Genomic DNA, 24,945 nt, shown 5'->3' with positions numbered 1-24,945 from the left:
CCCGCGATCCTCGAGGTCTAGTATGGGAGAACCCAGGGAAGGAATTTCACTTGCGAAGGCTAGACGGGGCGAGTGGAGAGAGCGTCTTGCTTGGCAGTGGAGCCCGCCTGCTGAAATCATGTGTTCGCTGCACTGAAATATTTACATCTCGGCTATTAATGAGCTGATCTGAAAAATTTTGCGGCAGAATGTTCCCTAGAGGACATGTAAACACTTCCAGCATACAATTAAAATTTGTTATGGGGCCTGGTGAGGGGCCCTTTAAGGTTGCTACAAATTAGAGCAAGGTGGTTTAAGCTGAATTACAGTGGCTTAAGGTTGGTAAAAATTAGAGAAAGGTGGATTAAGGTGAATTAAGGTTAGTAGAAATTAGAGTAACGTGGATTAGGATGGATTAAGATGGATTAAGATGACCTAAGGTGGATTAAGGTTGCTACAAATCAGAGCAAGGTGGATTAAGGTAGAGTTGCTAAGGAGACAGGACGATTGCATGACGTCATGTATCGTGGCGTAACCAATTAATTAGAGAAGTCGTAATGCTTTCGCAGTGAAAGCACGTAAGGGTATGTAACTGTCAATTCTTTTTGTTCAGAGCTTAGAACGATGTTCCGCTATCTGCGACGTAATTATATAGAGCAATATTTAGGACATCTGCATTAAAATCTCCATATAATTTTATCACGCGCGGTTATCGCTGTGCTCACCTCGAGCGTGATGATCTCGGTCACATTCTGCTTCCGACATCTCCTGATGGTCTCCGTAGCTGCCTACCTTTGTTCGCTGAAAGGTGTAGGCCGTTCCTTCACTGTCGCTGTCATCAGCAGAATGTCTTTATACAGGAATGAAAAAAACAAATCATCCATGCATAATACGTACTTGAGATATACGTGACACAACTGTCGAGAAAATAAGTTATCTCGCTTAATCTAAGGCGTTATAGAAATGAAACAGTGAGATTTTGTTTTTAGAAAACTTCATTATGGATATACAGTGCTGGAAAACTTTCTTCGCCAGCAAGGTGTGCATAAAATAGAAATTTGTTTTTATTTCTCTGATTTATGAGCTCTGCACACGCATTCAAAGAAAGCCAACTGAAATTATACCATAGGAGAAAGTTGGATTAATGTCACCATTTCGATTACTCGGTGAAGTAAAACTTATTCGAGATTTCAGGGACTTCATCGAGCAGCCAGTGGACGGCTATGCGCGATATATGCTATTTCAATTATTCTAACATCATCATCGTCCATAACGTCCAAAACCTTTTGTTTTCGAAATATTGCTCTCACCCATCAGATGCCAGGCTCGATGACTTGAAAGCTGTTCTCTGGCTTCTTTCTCTTTCTCTGGTTATCCGTCTTCCGTCGATTGTCAGTTGCGCTGTAGAGACCGAATTTGTTCTTGGCGTCATTGCGGTTATTAAAAAAAAAGAAATACTTAGGACTCTTCGAACTATGCTGAACACAAGAAATCTTTTTTGCTTCTGTCTCAGCAGCAACTCAACGCAAGCGGTATGGCAATACGGTATGCAGAACGCGTTGTTTACCGTTGTGCGATATGCACAACGCAAGCGGGGTGCACAGAAATCACGATTAAAAGAAACGATTTTACAACACCATTCTCTTGTCCGGCCCAGCTAAGCATGGGAGCGTGGCTAGAAACGCCCGTCCTAAAGCTTTATCACTCGCTGAAACAATAACTCCCACAAGTTTGAAGACTAACATCAGTACCATAGTTCATCAATGATGATCAACTTTTGCACTGAGGTTATTCTTCAAAGCTACGGGTGTTATCACGGTGGCGAGCGGTATTTCTCCCTGGAGAGGTTTGCACTGTAAAACCTTTTCATAAGAATAGTTACCTCGTATATTTCTTTTTCTAAAAGCAACCATACACTGTAAGGAAAACGAAAACTGATCAGAAGTCTAATTTTCGCTCACGTACCTGATTTTTTTGGCGTCTGGTAAATATTGGGTACGGGCTCAGTAGGACAATCTGCCACGTGCGGGTAGCTTTCCTCCTCAATCTGCGAACCAAGAGTTGTGCACTAAGGTACGCAAATATACACTATATGAAGGCGCACGTTCCACGTCAACATAATGTTATAAGCACGTTTCGACATTTATGATGTGCTGAAATATTCTACCTGTTGAAGAAAGCACAGAATATGACCAAAACAAAATTCAGAAACACTTTGTTAACAGGCACCAGCCGACTGTCATTGACAAAATCTGCGTAGACAGTATATACGTTGACAACCAGTTTGTTATTACATGGAGCGCATCCACATGCAAGAGCAGGTAACCGAAGCGTACAGTTAAGAAAGAGCAGTGATGTGGATTGAGGAGCTAAGCTTTTTCGTGGGTCACCTTTAATTAACGGCAAAGGCCTACCTTTCACTTGTTCATGCGAGTTGTATCAGTATGTCTTGTTAGTATATCTTATAAGACTCAGCCTTTGCCAGGCTAGGGCTAGGTGGCTAGAAGGCGCACGCGCGCATTTCTCGCATTCACTTTCATACGTAAGGCGATATGGCAGCAAGGAATGGCGCCACCATAGTGATTCAAGTAAAGTAAAAACGAACCCATCTCGGGTAGGGCACTTCGTAGATGTGCTCTCTTCTTGCTCTCTTGAGTGTCCGCACAGCTGCCGCAGCAGCCTCAGCATCTGAGGGCCCAACACCCTGCTTACTCAATGTCTGAACACGCCCCATGGCGTAGTGAGATTGGTAGTAAAGCGGCTCCTTTCCGGGGCTCGCAGTTTCCATATGCTCCCCTGTCTGTTTCAGTGTGGAAAGGCTCAGGGCCTCCATACTCTTGTCATCGGGACATGGGTCTGCACAGAAACGCGAAGCATTTCTTGGCTATGAAGCAGAAGGGATCATTATATGCTGATATGAGTACATGAGCATCAGTATTCATATCGTCAAAAATATTACCGCTTGATGCAAATTGTTGCCGGCAGGGAGAAGTTACATATGTGCAGATATGGCTTTCACTAAGAGCACTGTGATAAAAACAAAGCCCAACTTCAGAAACGTAATTGCTATTGTCACGCTTCACAAACGCGAAATGTTTAGCTTTATACTGACCATACTCACTATATTTGCACTTCAAGTGAATGATGGAAAGTTTACGCGCCGACAATCCCGAAGTATGCAGGAGTAAAATACTGCCACAATCTCGAGTCTGGAAACTAATACCGAAATGTTGTTTGTAGTTTAAAAGCAAAGGTACCAAATTGATTTGAATAACGCCACCTTGAGTGATAAGATTGCGTTGATCATTTGACTCATTGCGCAAACTACGTACGTTTGATCAGCACTTTTGTTTAAGTTGCGGCAGAGCTCACTGTTTCAGGGTTCAGTAATAAGGAACCATGATTAATTTTAGCTTCCTTCATGCCGCAGATGTTCTTGTACAGGATGAATATCGTTGTTGTCTAAAGCCTGTTGAAGTTGTGTCTATTTGTCTATTAACTGCCGATAGGCTAACTAAAGGACGAATAGGACACTGTATAGATAAATTAGGTTGGCATTGCTTATCAGGAGTAACCTAACGAATAAACGCTACCTCACATAGAGTTTGGCTATAAAAATTAGTGGAGGAGCTGGAGTGCCTACGGGAGCGGAAATTATGCGACCGCTCCTACTGTGAACTGTGCTTTTGTACGTCTCCGTCTTTTCTTTTTTTTATTTTTTGTCGTTTCCCTACTTTGCAGCTGGATGGATGGATGGATGGATGTTACGAGCGTCCCCTTTGGAACGGGGCGGTGGGTTCCGCTACCAAGCTTTTGCTATCATACTGCCTAACGTCCTACGTAGGTTAAACAACAAAAAAAGAAAAAAAAAACACTATGAACTATACCACACCCGAATTTTCTGATCCCCTAGTGCGAACTGTGATTTTGTACGTCTCCGTCTTTTGCCGTTTCCCTAATTTTCTTCCACCAATCCTCCAATCGCCTCTTACTAATGCCTATTGCGGACATGTTTGCTTTACCACTGCTCCCGCTGAACCCAAGAGCTTCAAGGGGGCCAGTGGTGCCTAAATCGACTGCTGGGTAAACATCTCCACATTCTAATAAAACATGCTTCGTCGTTTCCCTAGCTTTACCGCAGCAAGCACATGCTTCTTCTTCCTTCTTATATCTCGCTTTATAGCTGCGTGTTCTAAGGCATCCCGATCTCGCTTCGAAAAGTAATGAGCTTCCCTTTGAACTATGATAAATGGTTTCTTTCCTGATTTCGTTTTTTTCCGCTTAAGTAGTTACTCACGGCAGGTTTCGTTTCCATTGCCGCCACCCATGAGATTATTTCAGCCTCTCTGACTTTCCGCTTGACCTTCTTTGTTGCTGTGTTGCCCACCCTACAGGCCGCATACTTGCTGGTAAGCTTCCTAGTTCTTTTCCTCCCCCGCGAATCAATGTTTTTCCTGTACAGATACCTGAACACTCTTCCAGCCCATTTACTTTCTTCCATATTCCTCAGCTGTTATTCATACTCAATTTTACTGCGAGCTTCCCTCACTTCAAGACTAGTCCAGCCCATATCACCCTGCACAGCTTCATTTGTAGTCTTCCCGTGAGCGCCCAATGCGAGGCGACCCACTGACCTTTGGTTCCCGTCGAGTCCTGACTGTATCCCTGATTTAAAGCAAACAACCGCATTTCCAAAAGTAAGTCCTGGAACCATTACACCTTTCCACATATCTCGGAGGGCCTCGTACCTATTGTGCGCCCATAGCGCTCTGTGCTTCATTACGGCTGCATTTCTCTTCCCCTTTACGGTTATGGTTTTTTTCCTATGTTTCCATATATTTATTGCCTTCGTTTATCCATATACCAAGATATTTATATTCTGTTACCCGAGGTATTTCTTGGCCCTTTATCTCCGCTGTCTGTTCACTGTTTTCATTGAATACCATAGCATCTGATTTTCTAACACTAAATTTCAAACTGCCGCCGGAGTAGAACGCCCCCTACTGCCTTGCGCGCGATGGAGGGCGGCACGCTTCCTCCCCGCCTTCCCCCAATGAGCGCGCAACCTCGAGCCACCATCCTTGTCTGCTCACCCTCGCACGCTTTCACTCTCAGCCACAGCTTACGGCGCCTGGACATGGTGTTGTCGCACTTGGACTTTATACGGAACGTCACGGCAACGGCGGAAATTCGCCTGGAGTGTCCATATAAATGCTATCGCAATAAAACGCTTCACATAATCTTTCAGCGAGCCAACAAATTGCAAGGGTAAATACTACTGTCGGAAGATCATAAATCACAAACTTTGTCGATGCGCAAACAAACCCGAAAATGAGCTGTTCAATTACGTACTCCAAGTGGAGCATTTTATAATATTTTATTGACGCAGCTTAGCGAGCTTTCAAATACAGAAATGGCTTTATTCTTCTACTATTATTTGTATTCTGTATAAACTTGCCCCTCTCTACAGTATATCCAAGTATTCAGTTCACGTGACTGTTAGATTTATTCCTGTACATGCCACTGTTTCTCATTCACTGATATCCTTACTTTCGCACAGGCCTCCCCCCCTCCCCCCGTCACAGTATTCAGAGTGTTAAACGTTTACCGCGTCGAGAACGCACGCTAGATCATGGAAATTTTCCCTCACCTCTGTAGTGATGAGGCGTCGCCTGTCTTCGTCTCCGAGGTATAACGAAAGCAAGGACAGCCACAACGAGTACTATCATAGCCACGACGCATACAAGTGGCACCATGATACCAACGCTCTTGTAGAAGGCCGGGTTGCGGCTTTCAAGGCTGTTGAGTGGAGGAATGCTCGCTGCAAAACAGAAGAAAATAAGGAATAGCTACAGAGTTTCATGCCACTTTCCCGTACATGGGAAACGGCTTTATAGTGTTCTGCAGCAAATCAAGTCATACAAGTTAGACGTGCTTATTTGCAGGAAGAATACAACATTCCTGCCAAAGGCAAAGACTAAAGGCGAAACACCCGAAGAAGTCATAGTCATCTGACAAAACATAGAGCCTGCAGCAGTGGAGAATATAGCGAGGAAAATAAAAATGAATACAGGAAATACATCTAAAAATCCTTTAGCCCTCCAAATCTAAAACCTACAGACAAATGCGCGATGATAATCGGAACCAACGCCGGATGCCCAATTTATTTATTTATTTATTTATTTATTTACTTATTTATTTATTTATTTATTTATTTATTTATTTATTTGTTTGTTTATTTATCCCATGGCCAAAGCGACAAACGATGGCATTAAGAGAGAATGGGAGGGGAAAATTGAAGAAGGTGTAAAAGTTCAGATAACGGAAAACAGTTCTGGTTCCTATATTTAGACTGCGTAGAAAATTTAACATTGCTAGTTTTTGTTTAGATCCGGTGCACTTCAATTATAAAAGAATAGTTTCGCGCAGCGCGAACATTCCACCTCCGTAAACTCGATCCGTGACATGGTGTATGCTTTACATCAGCGTTGAATGTCGCAAGATATTCAGGAGGAAAAAAAAAAAAAACGTTTCCAGAGTTGAACACAAACTGGAACAATTGTGACGATGGTGCTACCACTCTTTTCAGCCAGCTCACACGACAAACAGCTGAAAACGCAATACTTGCACCTCGTCGAGTGAGCTTTCTGGAAACATTGCCCTAGCATGCAAGGAATGACTGAGCGTAAAGTACCTCCTGCATTTGTGAGCGTGCTGAAGGTGTACTCCTGCTCTGAGGTGCCCGCTTCACTGTGGCCGGCTACCCTCAGAACGTACCACTTTCCGGCCGCCAGGCCGGGAACCGTAAGCACCTTCTGCTCTACCGGGATAGCGTCAGACACGAGCAGCCAGTCGTAGCCTTCCTCCTGAACGCGATAGTGAACAGTGAACGACTGGATCGGGCATCCCGCCGTGCTCCAGCTGCTCAGATGCACCGTCAGCGTCGTTCCGTTCACGCTTATCATGGCGTCACGCTTGGGCGGCACCGGGGCTGAGGTGAGAGAGGGGCGCAACGAATCACGAAAAAGAAAGAATGCCAAGCTGCGAAATCATAGGACAATCATTGCACATGTGTGCGATCGTTTTAGGACAAACCATTCAAATACGGCGTCATCACTTAATGTCCTCCTCATTAATACTCACTGCTACGTGTTGTTGCTTGTTGCGTTGAATGTATTGCGCGTATTCAGTAGCTGTTGCGTATGAATGTTCCGCTGTAGTTCTCCACCTTTTAGAATAATAGCGAACTTGACATGTTGCTACTAATTCATCTAAATAAACAGTCAAAATAGAATTCAGGTGGAGTGAACCAGAGGCATACGGCAACGATAAAGCACTCCCTTTCACCTGACAATTTAGACTCATAGCCACTCATTGCAGCGGACTAACTATGCGTCGCACATGTCTGTCGCCATACACAGAAAAAAAAAACACAATAAGTATAGGAAAAATAAAGGTGCAAAAGCAATAATCTTTACCCTCACACATCATTCTTTTTATGGGGTTTTAGGTGCCAAAGCCACTTTTTGATTATGAGGCACGCCGTAGTGGGGGACTCTTGAAATTTCGACCACCCGGGGTTCTTTTAACGTGCACCTAAATCTAAGTACATGGGTGTTTTCGCATTTGGCCCCCATCGAAATGCGGCCGCCGTGGCCGGGATTCAATTCCGTGACCTCGTGCTTAGCAGCCCAACACCATAGCCACTAAGCCACCACGGCGGGTACCCTCACAGATCTGTCACATACAATCTGAAAGAGCGATTTTGCTATCTATGATAGTAACCCACAGCGTGGTCAGCCGCCCTACTTCATTCTTTTTAACGATTTAACGATCAATGCCTCTTCAAAATTTCATGCTATTCTTAATAGCTTGTGCATTGCTTTGGCTACTCGTCGTGGTGGCGTAGTGGCTTTGCTGTTGCCGTGGTGGCCGTGGTGGTCGCATTTCGATAGGGGCGAAACACAGAAATGCCCGTGTGCCGTGCATTGGGTGCTCGTCAGAAATCCGAAGGTGGTCAGATTTAATGCGGAGTATCTCACTACGATGTGCATCATAGTCATATCGCGCTTTTGATGACGTCATACATCACACTACTGTTCGGGTCACGCGCGCGATATACTATCTTAATCCGCTGGCGACATTTATCAAATCGCATAGCAGTGCCATCGCCCGGACACTTGTGTGCCATTATATTCGTAACTGCTGATGCCATGTTTCCTTTTACGCCAATCAAGCTTCAACGATCATCTGCGTGTGTTATTTCTACTCCCAAATAATTCCTTCTAACTGCCAAGGTGCTGCGCGTCAGACCACGCTGAGATTCAGTGAATATCTGCGAAATTTAATTCCGACACCCCAATTGCTCTACTAATAGCAGTTCGAAAATCTTAAGCCAATTGCCGAGATGAGGCGTACGAGAGAACTGACTAAAAATCTCATTAAATTCTGAGCTGACGCAGTGCAAGGGGAGGCACGTAAAGATAACGTACGCTGACTTGCTATATTACGCTGACGGAAGTAGGGTGCGTATTTGTTCTGAAGCAACAATGCTCATATTACCCAAACTATGTATCTCTTTATTTCCGTGGCTGGCGTTTATCTCTTTTTTCATTTTTCTTTTCTTTCGTGTATTTCGTCTCTTTTTTGTTTTTATGGAGAACTATATGGAAAGGCAAGAGAAGATGAAGCCGCAGAAAAGCTCCATTGAGAGCTTTCATTGTCGCTTGATTACAAATATGGTTAAAGCACTGATTAAAGCACTGGCATTACGTAGACGCGAGATTTTATGTTGTTATTGTTCTTTTCCCGATTACTCTGGTAATTAGTATATCAACGCTCGCAAATTATTAAAACACACCTACGTTTAATGTGTTCGCTATAATAATTGACCGCTGCAAACAGGGGTTATGCAGTGAAGCCACTTTTAAGGCTTAAGGTTAAAAGAAACGTACTAGTGCCGCTCTTTGTCGGAAGGTCAAAGAAAACTGTTAGTAAATAGTGTCGCACAAAACATTGAACTGTCGTAGTAGACTATCGTTAACTTAATTGATTCTGTGGAGGTGTGCTCATAATCATTGCAGCAAGCTAAAAACCCTGTTTGTGACAATCTCAAAATCAGGCTTTCCAGTCACACATATCTGTGCACTTTCCTTAAAGGTAAACACACTTTTCTAAAAAATGATAGCATGGCACTGAGATGCACACTGCCAGAGATTAAAGTTCATGTCCTGCTTACGTGCTCCTTGAGTTTTGGCAGATATCACTTCGCTAGGATCACTTTTGCCCATCTTGTTGTACGAGGCAACGTAAAACTGATAATTTGTTCCACAAAGAAGGTCTTGAAAAGTGTGCGTTGTCTGATGAGCAGAAACCTGATGCTCCTCCCAGGTGCCTTGCTGACCCTTTACGTAGATGTAATAACCTGAAACACAAGGAAACAGCTCTGGCAAAAATCATTCGCATATGATCAGAGTAAACACGAATTTCTGCTATTTATATAAACTCTATATGTGGGGAACACAAGCAACAGCAGAACTAGGACATTGACATTGTTCGAAGCACGAAACAGAACTGTCATTTTAACGTGTGTCTTCTCAGTGCGACAGATGCACAGTTGATAGAATGCTAACTGCTTTAATGAAGATCACATATCGAGTTTATTGTAGCAAATATTATATCTCATGCACTCGCTCAAGTATGCGAAACATTGTTTAGAATATTATAACGTCTTGCTAGCTTAAACGAAACTCCACGCTTCGCCTCACCCTGCGGCTTGTCTTGTAACTTCGCCTGCGCCGTCAGCTGAGTAAGAGCTGGGAAGTCAGCCGCGAAAGCGCTCTGTCATTGATCGCAAAACATTTCGTGGGAAAATATAGCCGTTTCGTGGAGCTGGCAATGACTAGCTAAAAAGGAGTCGTCGAGCTGATAGCAACGGAACGATAGAACGGCCAATAGCAAAAGTAAATAAACAACAGCGCCATCGTGTCACGTGACTCCATATGTACTTTCCGGTATGCTGCCAGGACATCGCTGAACATGTAAGGCCGGTAAGTTTAGGATGTAATGTGCCCTTTGACATAAGGCTTTTTTTCTTTGCCTTTGAGAAAGTTTTTTTTTATTCACATAGATATACCGAATAAATGCATATCTTTTTTTTTCTGGTGCACACACGCACGCGCAGACACACACACACACACACATACACAAGCGCACGTACGTACGCACGCACGCAGCAAACTTTCACTAGAAAATTGTGTCAGCATTGCTTCGTTTGTAGTCACACATCTGGGGTAAGCGTGGTTTTGACGAAATAAAAGAAAGTTCACAAAGGAAAGCTAGCGCATAGCTTGTCGAACAGTTGTTACAACGCACCTATTATAGATGCGTCATCACCCTCGTTTGAGCTCCATTGCAATTGAATGGACGTGGAACTCGTGCTGAAGACGCTTAACGTAGGTGGTGGTGGTGGATCTGCAAAACAGCACCGGTGACCGCTGGTCGCTATCCTTCTCGTGTCACAGAAATATTACAATGCACCAGTTCTAGCCAGCATGATAATGCTGACCAGAAACACTCAACACATGTACTTGACGCATTGCTATAGAGAAAAGTGGCGACGCTGGCACCAAGCTGCAGCATTCTGCAGAAGTTATTGTTTCTTTTGTTTCGCAGAACAATATTCGAATGAATTATCTGAGGATGTTTTTTATTGGTTCACTTTACTGGCGGCTTTTCTTTTTTTGGCGGTGAGATAGTTCCGATTACCTTAAGGCAGTCAGGAAGTTACGGTGCCCATGGTCATACACCTTTCTCTTCTAAAATTCAAACATTCTTTCTCTGAGTTTGATATTGCTCGCACTTATAAACAAACAAAAATCAATATATAGCTGTTGCTTTGACGGATCACGCAAAAAGTAATTGGTCAACAGAATTCTAAAGAACGCACTTTTGAATACGTTGGGAAAATACCCAGATAAGAAATGTACTACGATGGACATGTGTCTGCAACTGAATTATTAAGGGCGATCACTTGACAATGCATTTTGTTGGGTCAAAACGATTCACCATACTAACACGTGTGCTTCTGCACAGTGCTCTTAATTGTGATTCCTGGCCGCGTTCTCCAAATGGACAAGTGCGTAAACACTGGCGCACTAATTAATAAAAGTAGTAGGTGCGTGTGTTTGTGCAGCGAGAAAGAAGCTAAGCGGCCACAACTTATACGCTTTTCCTCGCGAGTTCTGTGGTTCATTGGTTCCACCACATAGTGCAACTATTCTTTTCAATAGCTGTGTAAATCTCTAGAATAAACGTCTCACGTAAAGAATCTCTAGCTCCCGCCTTTGTGAGCTGCATAAAATCTCTCACGTAAAGAATCTCTAGCTGGTTGCTAGAGATTCTTTACGTGACTGATTTTATGCAGCTCTCATAGGCGGGACCGAAATGAAGTATTATATGCTGACTTTTTGAAAGACATCTTCAAAAGCTCCACACAGCCACACACTAGTCACCTACCTTTTTTTTCTTTTCTGTGCGTTTCCTGTGGGCTTCTTTACTCTGTTTTTTACAATGTCGATATACACGTGACAACATGAATGAAAGCACCAATATCGCATAGCACACCAAATGACTGGCCAATTAAAATATGTATATTGTAGCACGAAGCGGAAGAGGTTTTCTTACCGTTCTCAAAGGTTTCAAGCTGTATATCTTCGCACGGTGGACCTGTTCCTTTTTCGTTGAATGCTTGCACAAGCACATCGTACTTTGTGGAACGATGAAGCGAAGTGAGCACAACCTCTTCTTTGATGCTGCCCGTTGTGTCTACTGTCTTGTAAGTGTATGTATCTGAAGTGCCGTGTTTCTTGTAACCAACATAGTACCCCTTCAGCAGGCCGTTCTGGTACTCCCTTTTCGGGGGCTGGAATACAAACGTTTTTCTGACGTTACGGTTGATGGATTAAATTCCGCGTTAACTAGTACTATGAACAGAAAAGACACACCCGCCATGGTGACGTAGTGGCTTCGGCGCTGCGCTGCTAAGCCCGACGACGCGGGATGGAATTGGGGCCGCGGCGGCCGTATTTATATGATGACGCAATGCAAGAACGCCCGCGGACCGTGCATCGGGTGCACGGTAAAGAACCCCAGGTGGTAAAAAGTAATCCGACGCCCCCCCTACAGCATGCCTCATAATCACATCGGGGTTTTGATATGTTAAATTCCGTAACCTACTTTAACAGACAAGACAATTTCGATTCTTGCGACACTTTACAAAGCGTCATTTACACTTCTGTTCCTAGCAGGCGTAGCACAACAATTTCATGGTGACTCGTCTGCTTAATTTGGCGACAAGCTTGACATGCTACTCCAGGCATACTGTATCACTAGGAATGATAAAGAGGTAGTGAAAGGGAAGAAAATAAAACGCACCCAAATGTCTAAGAACACATGCGAAATGGGTTATTACGCTATTACGAGTACGCTATGTACGTCACAAAGTATTGTTCATGTCTTTGTCCTACCGAAATACTACAAGCACCTTGGCAGCGCGAAATTCTGAGGCAGCACGCCCAAATAGTGCAAGGACGCACCGTGGCTAAACGCGCTTTTCGCGATGTGCGTTAAATGTGCTAAGATTGTTCTTGAGTTTGGAAGGAATCTATACAAGTTCACATTGGATGGTCAAAATCTACACTGCATCTATGTATCCCGAGCGTTCTACAAAGTTACAGTGTCGACGTTGCTTTTCTCAGACATTACTCTTATGATAGAAGCTTGCTCACGCATTTGGAAAAAAAAACCTAATCTCAGAAACAAATGTGAGGTTGCGGCTTACCTGCCAGGACACCTTCAGAGAAGTTGATGACACTGGAGAAGCTTGAACATTCAGTGGTGGGCCTTCAGGTGCTTTAACAATAAAGGGGCAGCATATATTTTGCTGACTCGCTCTGAATGCTTCGACTCGGGCACAGTGTGACAACTCCCACAATATAAGCCTAACAACAGCCTTAGAAAAGAATTGCTTTCTGTTAATTTTATTAACAGCCTCCTCAACAAAGACTACAAATATTCTACATTTCTAGGTTTTGGGTGTAGCTTCTATACAAGCTGAATTGCTATATAAATACAATACGCTTCACTGATAAAATAGCTACTAGGAAATATATAAAGGATGGAAAAAGATTATGGAATTGCGGGTAGCACTTTGTTATAAAGAGACTCATGGTGCACCAATTCGATAAAACCCGTATATATGGGATAGTACAGCTCCTCAGCTTTTTGGTTAACTATTATGGTGCACTACCCCATAGGCTAGAATAGCCTTGGCAGCTGTTCGACATTTCATCACTAAGTAATTTTCGTAACAAATAGTTCATAATATTATCAGCATGGCATTTGCTTAATTTTATGAGTTGTGCGTTAGGCCTCCATACTTGCTTCGGCATGAATGTTTTACTTTAGCACTGTGGTTAATATTGGCGGTAGGTATTCTGCTAAGTTAATTAAGTGGCCACTGGACGCCTTCATGTTTAGTAGGTTCCTCAACAGAACAGACTGTTACTGGGAACAACATCGTATGTCGCAATGACTGCGTTCAGCAGTGGGTTACGAATTCCCTTCTAGTTTCATTCAGCGATTTCAGCGTAAGCTGACTGGGGCAGTTCTGTAATTCCATAATCGCACAATGCAGCACAATATCAAAAAAACGGCAAACGTTTCGAATTTAGGGGAACACGCAACGCTAAAATTCGTCTTCCGAAGTAAGCTTGCCAAATTGTGCTCACCTTCCTCATCGGTTGTGACCTGTATTTCTTGACTGTACTCCCCGACACCTAAGGCGTTCTCTGCTTGTATCCGTGTGATGTACGCTGTGACAGGGCGCAGGTCTCTAAGAGTAATTGTGGTGACTCTTCCTTGAAGTTTGTGTTCACTAACAGCCCCACTCCACTTGGCTGAAAAAAATAAATTGCTATGCTTTAATTGCCGTTTAGAAATGACCACCAATTTCGCATTTCAAGTTTAAGATCGCCTTCATTATGGCCATGAATGCATGTTAAAAAAAATCATGATGCACTTGTTACGTACCACATGTAACGGTTCCGCTTTGCCACTGATGATTAAACAGAACATTCTGTCTTTTGGAATCTATCTGGTTGGAAAATTATTAGTCTATAATACAGTTGAGTTCACGCCTACGTTCCAGCAGGTATGACGCCTGCTGCGATTCGTTGCAGCTGTTACTACACGTGTAGGAGTATGATTGAAATTGAAATTAGGCTGCTAGGAATGTTGTTTTGGACAATAGGAGACGCGATTCTGGTTGTACAGCAAATAGCTTGGCGAACATAGGCCATTAACTCAGTATAAATAAGTGTGTTGAAAGTACAAATAGTGCGTTTTAAAATAAAATTTGAATAAAATGTAACGTACTCCCTGAAGTTTTACTCTGCACTCGATACGCAGAGATAGGGCTGTTCCCCGTGTAGGGCTGGTCCCAAGAAATCGTCATAGACCGGCTCGTCACGTCAGACGTTCGAAGATTGAACGGAGCCCCAGGGGTTTCTGTGAAATCAAGAGACGCCTGTTTGGACACCTTCGAGGTATTTTGAATGCAGCTGTTTTAGTGCTCTTTGAATGAAGGGTCCTTGTTGGTTTAGCGAAAATGTAATGACAATCAACAGACAGGCTTGACGTATACCTTTTTATAAGATCACAAACATGAGTAAAGTAAAGCAAGAGTGCACGCTCAAAAATGAAGATTTCGGATGCCACACTTGTGCATTGTTGTTGTTTTCTAGGTTAAGAAGTGAGAAGGGTTATGTTACTGTGAGTAAAATTAGCACATGCACCAGCGAGCTGTGAACAAGCTTTAGGTTTTCCAATGGGCAAGCATTATTTCTTCAACCGAAACTTTGGCACATTTGCCAGCAACATAAGTCGTCACTATTGGCGCTTACCTTGCACAATCAACTGTGTCCTAGTTTCATCTTTGCCATGCTTATTGTTTCCAAGACACGCATATAGCGCGGAATCTCTCCGGTCAACGGCGTGAATTTCCAGCTGGGATTCAACGCTTTCTTCTGTCTCGCTGGTTTTTATTTCGTACCTAAAAGTGTGAGACGATGAAGGTCCCACATAATTAGTTTAAAAATAAAAAAACTCAAGCGTAACGTCTATTTTTGGTATTAACGCATTCTGCGATTAACAAGCGTTCAATTTAAGGATAATGTAAATAGAGGCCAAACTTACACGTAGAATAGCCCTCAGCCATCTATAAGTGGCGCCAGTCGCAAATAACTATATTCAAGATATCGGTATTTTGTCAGCTGTACTTCGTGTAGGATTACAGTAGATCCAACAAGTTTATACAAATTCTATAGTAATTGTGCTCTAAATGTGTTTTGAGGAAAACATTGACGTTCTAAAATGTTGTTGGAGATTCTACTTTTGTGATCTGTTTGCCTGAGCCTCAATTCATAAGGAGATTCATGTGGAATGCTATTGAACATCCACAGGGAATATAAGAGCATAAAGATCAAACTCTGCACTTCGTAAGGCTGCTAACAGGGACCTGTGAATTCTGCAATTTCAGTTTCAGAATGTGTTCTCAATGTCTTGTCTTGCGCAGTGCAAAACGTTATTTCACCTTCCACAAGAACAGCGTGCTGACATTCGTAATATACATCCTTCAGTGTGTCTGTAATGTCATATTGGACGTTTATTACCCAAGCTATGGGATTCCCTAAGCTACCGAAAGAGTGATGCCTAAACGTTTACGACTGCTTAGTGCCTAGTGTTTCTCGTAAAGCTAAATATATTTTAATTGGGAAAGAAATGGAGCTGATAATAATTAAAAAATTTGGCAACTGCCATAGCTTTAGCATTATCATGCATGAAGATAACTTAAGGTTACTAATAGCACTCGATTGTCACACGGACCCTAGGTATGGCAACTAGTAACTTCGACGACATTTCAACAGCATCAGGCTCAAGTGGAAAAGCTCGTCGAGCGGGATCAAATAAAGAGAGAGAGTAGGGAACAAGAGGAAAGGCAAGGAGGTCAACCAGACATCCGTCCGGTTTGCTACCCTACACTGGGGGCAGTGGAAAGGCAGAATAGACAGAGGAAGAGAGGAAGATGTTGAGCACAGGGAGTGCACTTGGGCGGATGCCCAGGGGCACTATACGCGGTCTTTCATACCGGCGTGCTTCAAGAACCGTCAAATATACTCGTACCGTGGCCACATCCGTCACTGGCACCAAAAGCGATTCGTGCTCTAGGGACCGTATAAGACATTCGCTAAACGTATGGATCTTCACTGCTGTGTGCACCTTTTGCTTGCATTTGTGACTGCGCAATGCCTGCAGTAAAAGTCTGCATTTGGTGCCGACTAGCCCTCGATGGTTCTTTTTTTTTTTCGCAGCTCTTTTGTTTCAACTTGCAGACAGCGCCTAATTGTGGTCAAACTCACCGTTGATCTTGTTTCGCAGATATCGGTTGACCGTTCTTGCTCCATGAAATAGTCAATGGCTTCTCACCAAAAACTTCGCACTTGATGCGTGCCGTGTTGCCCTTGCGAAGAGTTTTTGAGTTGAATGCGTTCCTAAAGTGGGCGGACACTGCCGGTGCAAAAATAAAGGTGAACGCTTGCGGCGTACCATTGGTGCAGCTGTGCGCAGGGAATTCTCGTATCAGTTCATGCAAGAGCCGCTAAATCTCATAAGTAAAGACAAAGGCGACTGCTGCACTAAATGGGCATCTATCCTTTCTCTCAAAAGCGTGCTACTGAACAGAAAATTAAAATTTTGAGATATAATATAATAAGAGGGAACTTTGCGCACACTCGCTGAATAGCCATTACTAGAATTATCTGAGTAGCAGTCAAATGACTGCTACCAAAAGAAATTACGGCATGGACTTGCTTTAACCATAGGTCACCGAAAATCCCAGGCATTCATAAATGTGTATTTCTACGATATTTTTACTACGCAAAGGGAGCGATATTGATATTTTTTTCTACCGTTTTTGTACAAATATTGCTGGCAAATAACTTATTTATGAGAATGAATTAAAAGCCTTTTCAGTAGAAGCCGCTAGACCATTTGTTATAATTCGTAGGTGCGCTTCCCTGCATTGCGCATTTGCCCCATTAAGAGCGGCACTGGTAATCGTTAAGGTGAAGACGTGAATGTTCTCGGTACATGCTGGGGTGGGTAGGTTCCAGTCAACAGATCCACTCCTACATCTTTCCGGTCGCAATACAAGCAAATTCTGGTTTGCACATGCTGTCTACAAAAATTACTACGCAGCGATTACTGGGGCAAACTGCCCAGCAGGAAAGCTAGCTTCATAATTTTTAACAGGTCATTTCTCGCTTCACGTGCGAAGGGTGGAATGTTACCTAATAATTTCAAGCCTATCGGAATGAATGACCCAGGAACGTTGAATACATAAAACAATATTGCACCATGCAAGAAAAGCAAGCGTATTTATGTATCAAGCCGTAGCGGCACAATAACAAACTTTTGAATAACTTGAGAAGTGAGGGCGAAACAAGTAATCTGTAAGCAAAACATTCAACTATTCTCAACTTTCCAAAAGAGAAACATAAGAAGCAATAAAGCAATAACAATTATTCATGCTTACAAAATGCTGATAATTCAATATTACCGAGATTGGAATGCACCAATTGCGCCATAAGCAATCATTTGTTCCTGCAGAGGCCTAAATTCTCCTGTAAACTTGATCCTGAATGTCACCAGTTCTTTGATGTAAAGAATAGTTGCGACATAAGAAATAAACAAAATTTATCAATGCACATATTACGTAATATTTCTCAATTTCTTGTGCTATTGCAGCCCTGGACTCCGCATGTCGTTTTTCTGGAAATCAGCAGGATCTTGAGCTAACAGAAAGGAAGGCTCGCTTTTTGACACTTGAAATACCAGTACTCTTTCATGGCGCTCATCTATACTTTTAGCCGACGCAGCTTATTATACAGTTTTAGGTTGACGCGTGCAACCGGACGTAAAAGCATTACGTACGTAAAGAAATGGCGTCGTCCTCACTGCGCATGCTCAGAACGTTATTGGGTTTCTGCGGTTTACGCGCGCTATGACAACGTACATTACTTGGCCAGTTTAACGTCTATAATGTTTACGGACGCTAAGAAATAGCGTCGCCGAACATGGCGGCACCCTTTGCTCCCGCTTCAGTGTGAATTCTCGTGATGGCTACGCTCTCACTTGCGTTGATCGCCGGTAACTATTGTAATGAGCTTTCGCTTTCTCTAAACTCACCTGAAAGCTAAGTTATGAGCGCATTGCACGTCCATTTTTTTTAGATCGTTTGGCGATTCTGGCACACGTACGCCTAACGAGACGCGTCCACATAGCAACAGCAGGATGGTTACTAATGGACCGTCTTGGCTTGGATGCGTTTGGAACGAGGCACCAGATGGCGCCCTGTTTTATATAGTTTTCTTTGCGGTTGTGTTTCCGTAAGGCAAACTAAAGGGCTTGAAAGGACACGCACCGTAGCGTCCCGGAAATGTGCTTATATTTAAAGTACGTAAGGCGACAAACGATATTCTAAAACTTTATATTTTCTCTTTTTGCACCTCCAGTTATTTCCTTTCGTCGTGATAAACACCGTTAATTATGCTTGATACAGCGCATGCGCATCCGTTGAACCCGTGAGACCGGGTGCGTCAACAGAAATTGTTCTGGGCATATCTCGCTCAGACAACCGTGCCGATGCTGCAGTTTTCGTACCGCAGTGAAAGAGACCAATTGCACGCTCCTGAAACGTCATATATAGTGAACTGGGTGTTAAGAGATATTTTTTTTTTTGGTGGTGACTTGATTGTAAGTATTTACCAGCGGCCTCAATGGCATGTAATGAGTCAACTGGCGTTTTCAGGGCATGAAGCTCTTCATTTATCACCTCGTGTGGAAAACGCACTGCTTATTATGATAGGTCGGTTCATTAGCGCAAGAGTTTGCGAACGACAAGCCAAATCCTATTAGCGTCAATCACGTTACTTCGTCCAGCAGTCTGATATTTTAGCGATTATCGGCGCGCATCACTTACCGTGCACTTTCAACTCGATGACCTTGCTGATTCCAGATCCTACGCCGTTGCTGGCCTGGCAGAGGTAGAAGCCAGTGTCGTTGCGTTCGGCCTCGCGCACCATGAGCGAGCCGTTTTCAAGGGCGTGTATGTGTGAGTTGCTTATGATCACTTTGTACTCAGACGGTTTGGAAGCTGAAAGAAGGCGTCAACTTTGCGAAAGACGGAATTGTGCTGTCAATCAAGTCCGCACAAGGCGTACAGAGCATAACGTCGTTGCTTTTCTGTTTTTGTACTCATGTTAACCTAGATAATTAACAAATATATATGTATATATATATATATATATATATATCCTGTTGTTATTAACAGTGATGCCGTAAGAAGTATCATTTAAACAGAGCCTGCTATTTCAAAATTATCAATAAAAACAGAGAAAAAAAAGGAAAAGCGAAATTATGTATGTAGGAATAAGCTGGATAATTTAAACTTTCACTATTTCTTATGGTAAAAGAAACTACCACTGCACTCTAAACTCTTTACTCGGAGTTGCAGACATAAAGATACCACGCGTATTGCAGACTGTGGGCGTGACCCCTGACAAGCAAAAGTAGTCGCTACTGCTGCTGAAATAGTCAAGTTTGCAGAAAACCTAACAGGAGTTCACTAGTGAGGCTAACTGTCTAACGCGGAAAATTATACAGGGTGTTTCAGCGAACACGTTTACATCTTTTTAAAGGTTGCCTGTGCCAGATGTGTGAATTCTAGTTTATGAGCTGGTCTACTCGAAGCGGTGGACACTATTTGCACAAAGAATTATGTGCAAAATCGACGAACTAACGAGAATTCACTAATTAACTTTCTGGCTAATTATATTATGACCCATATTGCAATTAATAAATTCTAGCAGGGGACTTCGAAAGGCGGATCCACTTGGAATGAATTCTCAGGACGACATCAGTTTTGAGATATAAATTCCCGAACTTTGCGAAGAAATGCCTTGGCGTTCCAGTTACTTGTGTGCTTGAGTGCATGAACTTACGTTTCGTTAACAAATTAACTGGAACCCCAATCCATTTCTCGGCAAAGTTCAGGAATTTATCTCTCGAAACTGGTGTCATGTTGAAGATTCGTTCCAAGTGGATCCGCCTTGCGAACTGCACGGCCGGAATTTGTACATTGCAATATGGGCCATAATGTAATTAGTTACAAATGTAATTAATGGATTCTTAATAATTAGTCGATTCTGCATCTCAATTTCTTGTGCAAGTAATATCCGCCGCTTCGAGTAGACCAGCGCATGAACTAGAATTGTGATATCTGCCGCAGGCAACCTTTAAAGATTTTTGAAAGTGTCGGCTGAAACACCCTGTCTATCTGGGGCGCTGTGCTAGCCTTTCATAGGTTACACGCGATGACCCACCTGATGATTTCTCCCACCAGATCCTCGGAGGAGGGAAACCTTCTGCTTGGCAGTCAATCACCACATTTTCTCCAACTACTGCTGCTTTTTCTCTTGGAGCTACTTTCCACCGTGGCGGCACTGAAAGGTTGAGGTCAGAAACAGAACACAATGGCAGCAGTATTTGTAGTAAATCATATTTGAAACGTGAAGAATGTCACTGACGATATTGAGAAGAGAACAAACGCCAAATCCCTGTTTTTCTCTTATTCATTTTAAAAGTCAGCATTGTATTATTATGCTACGAATGTTACACTGAGTAATTCTTTATAACGCACAACAGCTTCCGACCATGTAATTAAGCACGAATCGATCGTTAAGCTATTGCAGACACCAAATAATTACGGCGGTATGAAGAGAGGAAAGAGCTGCATGTATTCCTAGTGTCATCGCCCATCAATATGCCCTAAGAACAACGTGCGCCATATACTTACCTAACAGAAAGCAAAACTTCGTCGTGTCATGTAACGGGCTAACAGAGCGCTATGTCATATCCTGTTGTTCGACGTCATATAAACAAAAAGTAGTGGTTTTAAATTTGTAAAATAGCTTACAGGCTTACACTTTAATGCAACAGAAACAGTAGAATTCAGCAAAAAGAATCTATTAGCACTGGTCATTACATATTTCGCGAGAAAAAAATATAATACAAATATTCTCTGAGTCAAATGTACCATATTACCAAAAAAAAAGGAAAAAGCCAACAGAGGTGTATCAGCTCTGACGATGTCAGAATGTTTTACATTCGGATTGCGTCCCGCATCTATGTTCACAGTTACCCTTTGTTAATTTCAGTATCCACACTTTGAAGGAAGCTTTTTTCTTCTATTTAATTTTTTAAAGGGTTTAGGCTTATAATTTCGGTGCCTCATTAGCATAGCACCTGGGGCAGAATGCTATCAAAATGAGTTGCCAATAGCGACTGTCACACACGCGCACGTTCAACCACCATACATTATACTCTCATTTGACTGAATGTTTGAGTGCGTGTTTTTGCGTACGTACTTTCATGTGTCTGCGGTAAGTTACTGCCCAGTCAAACGTACAGCCGAGTGAACACGAAACATATTTTTGAAACAAAACTCATAAACCATGTGACTCACCGTTGACGACCATGTTCGAAGAATAGTTTGCAAACGATGCCAAGTTTGATGCGACGCAGGTGTATTCGCCACGATGCCTGTAGCCGACCTGGAGAGGACCGACACATTCGCAGAAGGCTCGGGCGTTACAGATTTGCCAGTGAAAATTGGTTGATGCAACTGAACGACAAAATATAGACCAGATAAATAACGAGTCCACCATGTCAACCTCTCTCGGGGAGGAGGAAAAGAGATAAGAAGAAGGCAGGGAGGTTAACCACAATAATGTTGGGTTGGCTACCCTACACCGGGGGAAAGGGAAAGGGGGAAAACAAAGATAACAGGGAGAGAGAGGAGGGAAGGAAAGAAGGAAATTGCAGTGAGTTCGCTGCACTTTTGTGCTTCTTAAGGACGACGGGCTTGTGCGACCAACTCTGACTATTAATGCAATTTCTGTAAGGCCAACCTCTCTCGGGAAATCGCAGAGAAATTCTAGCCCTCCACCCATCGCCACACTCCCAGAGTGCAAAAAAAAAAAAACGGCATTCGTTGCGAAAATGTCGCTGGAAGCATGCGAACAACTGCAGGGACCCAATCTGCCAGAGTTTATATCAGTCATAATGACGAAGTTGGGCAGTCGTGCTGCTCCGCCCAGTCACGTGACGAATAATTATTGACTGAGAGAGCTCTCACTTGTTTGATGAACAGCGTGGAGGAAAACTCGTTGCTTGACTCGACCTTGACGTTTCTGCCATCTGGCGCCACGGGTGCGCCATCCTTGAGCCATCGGATGCGCACGGGGCTGTCCCCTTCCAGCACGGAGCAGGTCACGATGGCCCGCATGCCTTCTTTCAGGTTCGCCGGGAACGAGAACGGACCCACCACAGGCGCCACTGCGCACAGAAGGTGCAGAAGCCACTTTAAATGTCACAAAAGTGTTGGAGCAAAAAAAAAAAAAAAACCTACTTGGACGAAGTCGGAAAGACAAGCGACCGCTGTGTCTTCTTGACTTTCTCCCCATCAATTGTTTTTTTTTTTTTTTTTTTTTTCTGTACAAAATGATTTCCAATATATTGCTTACCAACTAGACCGAAAATACAACCTCACAGGGCACTTCATATGCTCTTATTCGGAAGAAAGAAAAGCACGAAATAATGCTTCGTCTTAAACCCTCATCGCATGCCCACATGCATATCGCCACGTTCACTTCATTAGTTGTCTGTCGTTGCCTCCGTTCTAGGTGCAAATGTTGTTTCCTTTATGTATTGCTAGTTATACACGTAATACTTTTCGGCTCTTTATAAAGGCATTGAAATGTGATTTATTATTTTACTACTCCGACACAATGCTGCACTCAAGCCAATTAATCTTAATTATATAAACAATAAAGAACAGCAACAGTGTGACGGAACATTAACACCGCGTTGGCTTACTTTTGCTTTTACTAGTGGGACTCATCCTCCTTTTTAGATGATATAATCGCTAACATTTCTGCCCACTGCAACATAAGACGACTAATTATTAGGGCGCTCGAATTTTATCTAAGTCATACATGCCTGCTGCCCATATGAGAAACAATCAGCGCATGTCTGTCTTGACCACCTGAAGTCTATCCAAACATAAGCTGGGGCAGATGTGCACACAGCCGAGTGTTATATTATTAAGGAATTTCTTTCTAGTCCTCAGACGTATCTTTAAATCCAGTGGTGTGGACGTACAGGCCACTTGGTATAGCATTAAGCAGAATAATACAGCACAATACACAAGTGAAACAGAGAAACGAAATAACACGAGCGCTAAGTCATCTCGGTGCGAGAATTTACAGCACGTAATCACGACGCACTGTATACTGGCGTTCCCGGCAATACTTCGCCGACGAAGAGACTCTAAAAAACATTTCTAGTGAGTCCGTACTCACGCAAAGCGATCATATATTTGTTTAAGGTTTGTTCAGAAAGGAATCCCACGAAAGCAAACACCTCGGTGGTTCTGATATAGCGTGCAAGTACAAAACGACTACTTCCTCGTACCTTTCCACCAACAAAAGTAACGCCGCGCAGCAGCCAATAAGAACTCCCAGTTGACGGGCGGCACTCACCCATGACGCTGACGTACAGTTCCTTGGAGGCGGACTTCCCGGAGGGACCTGTGGCCAAGCACCGGTAGATGCCTTCGTCGGCGCTGCGCTCGACGCGATGCACAGCGAGCGTGCCATTTCGAAACACGCTCTGGCGCTTGCTCTGCGGTAGGCGGGCGTCCCCTGCCGGTAAAAACCAGGCTGAGAAAACCTACACAGCTTGTTGTTAGTCTTACTATGCCCGTGCAGTACATCGGTTGAGCGGCACTATAGGATGGGAAGTACTTCCAGCGTATGTAGTTGCATGCGCAGTCCCACTTGGTGTAGACAGATTCATTATACATTACTTGATGTCCGGGCTACAATACTTCCGGAATCGTCTGTATATTTGCGGCTATACATGAGAACTTATCGTGTGACCCGCGTTTTCACCTGGACAGAGTGAATAGCACACGTAAATCGTGCTCGAAGCCACGTCGGAAATGCGCTGTAAGTAAGCCATATACCTGACTACAGCTGTACTCGCTTGTAGAAAACGAACGTTGTGAAAGATTCAATTTAAAGCGACAAAAAAATACAATTTTGTACCACCTTTCGTAGTTGGGGAGAGCAAATGATTTATACGTTGCAAGAACACACTGATATCTCCAACGACACTTGGTACTGAGAAAACGTCTAGGGGTTTTGGCCTGACGTTAATGATTGCCGAGAGCGGCGTAGTTGCCTCGTGCGCCAAAACAAGAAAAATGATTACGTTAGAGAAAAGTATAGAGGTAAGACTTAAGCCAGATTGCTCCAGTCTGGCACCACTGCGTAGGAGACGACGTTGCGAAAGTACACTAAAAGAGATGAGGCGCTGCAATGGAATTGCTTCACTGAAGTGCATGTCTGGTACCCAATGTAATATTATTCTTTTCCAGAGCATAGGGATATTTGAAACAGTTCTTTTGCAGCACTACGTTTGCCAAAAATAATTTCAGGCTTGTGAATGAACAAGGATTGTGATGTTCTATCTAGCGCATATATAGACGCAGGACAAGAACAACGTGAAACCCAACTCAAATGTGTACTTTGCGTAAATTAAATAATTATTTATTATCCGGATAACCTTTCTTACACCTTATGTCGATGTTGTTAAGATTCTTCGTCATTTTTGTAGTGGTTGTACGGTGTTAAACTTGTAAGACAGCCAAGTGTACCCTTTCATAAGCACAAGGTTGTCGATCTTTCACCAGCGCAGCGTCTTGAGCCAAAAAGTTACGGAGTA

At 43.2% G+C, this 24,945-nt stretch overlaps 1 protein-coding gene across 2 annotated transcripts in view; it reads right to left on the bottom strand.

Moving 5' to 3' along the window:
- Positions 1–24,945, bottom strand: part of LOC126536547 (cell adhesion molecule Dscam1-like) — a 142,498-nt gene that overhangs the window by 4,980 nt on the left and 112,573 nt on the right. The window contains exons 9-27 of one of the 2 annotated variants that reach the window (XM_055074079.1): positions 23,700–23,861; positions 22,295–22,494; positions 21,623–21,710; positions 20,481–20,600; positions 19,079–19,252; positions 16,458–16,605; positions 14,943–15,091; positions 14,416–14,547; positions 13,770–13,937; positions 12,821–12,891; positions 11,665–11,902; positions 10,354–10,452; positions 9,218–9,403; positions 6,674–6,970; positions 5,630–5,800; positions 2,585–2,835; positions 1,945–2,026; positions 1,290–1,380; positions 772–829 (exon numbers count right to left, since the gene is read on the bottom strand). In XM_055074079.1, the coding sequence (XP_054930054.1) occupies positions 772–829; positions 1,290–1,380; positions 1,945–2,026; positions 2,585–2,835; positions 5,630–5,800; positions 6,674–6,970; positions 9,218–9,403; positions 10,354–10,452; positions 11,665–11,902; positions 12,821–12,891; positions 13,770–13,937; positions 14,416–14,547; positions 14,943–15,091; positions 16,458–16,605; positions 19,079–19,252; positions 20,481–20,600; positions 21,623–21,710; positions 22,295–22,494; positions 23,700–23,861 (2,885 nt within the window). Of the gene's footprint in view, positions 1–704; positions 830–1,289; positions 1,381–1,944; positions 2,027–2,584; positions 2,836–5,629; positions 5,801–6,673; positions 6,971–9,217; positions 9,404–10,353; positions 10,453–11,664; positions 11,903–12,820; positions 12,892–13,769; positions 13,938–14,415; positions 14,548–14,942; positions 15,092–16,457; positions 16,606–19,078; positions 19,253–20,480; positions 20,601–21,622; positions 21,711–22,294; positions 22,495–23,699; positions 23,862–24,945 lie in introns of both variants that reach the window. The other variant, XM_050183560.2, reaches the window with a different exon arrangement.

This window comes from Dermacentor andersoni, chromosome 4 (assembly GCF_023375885.2).
Source record: "Dermacentor andersoni chromosome 4, qqDerAnde1_hic_scaffold, whole genome shotgun sequence".
NCBI lineage: Eukaryota > Metazoa > Arthropoda > Arachnida > Ixodida > Ixodidae > Dermacentor > Dermacentor andersoni.
The sequence above is the reverse complement of the archived record's forward strand: the minus strand, read 5'-3'. Positions and strand labels throughout refer to the sequence as shown.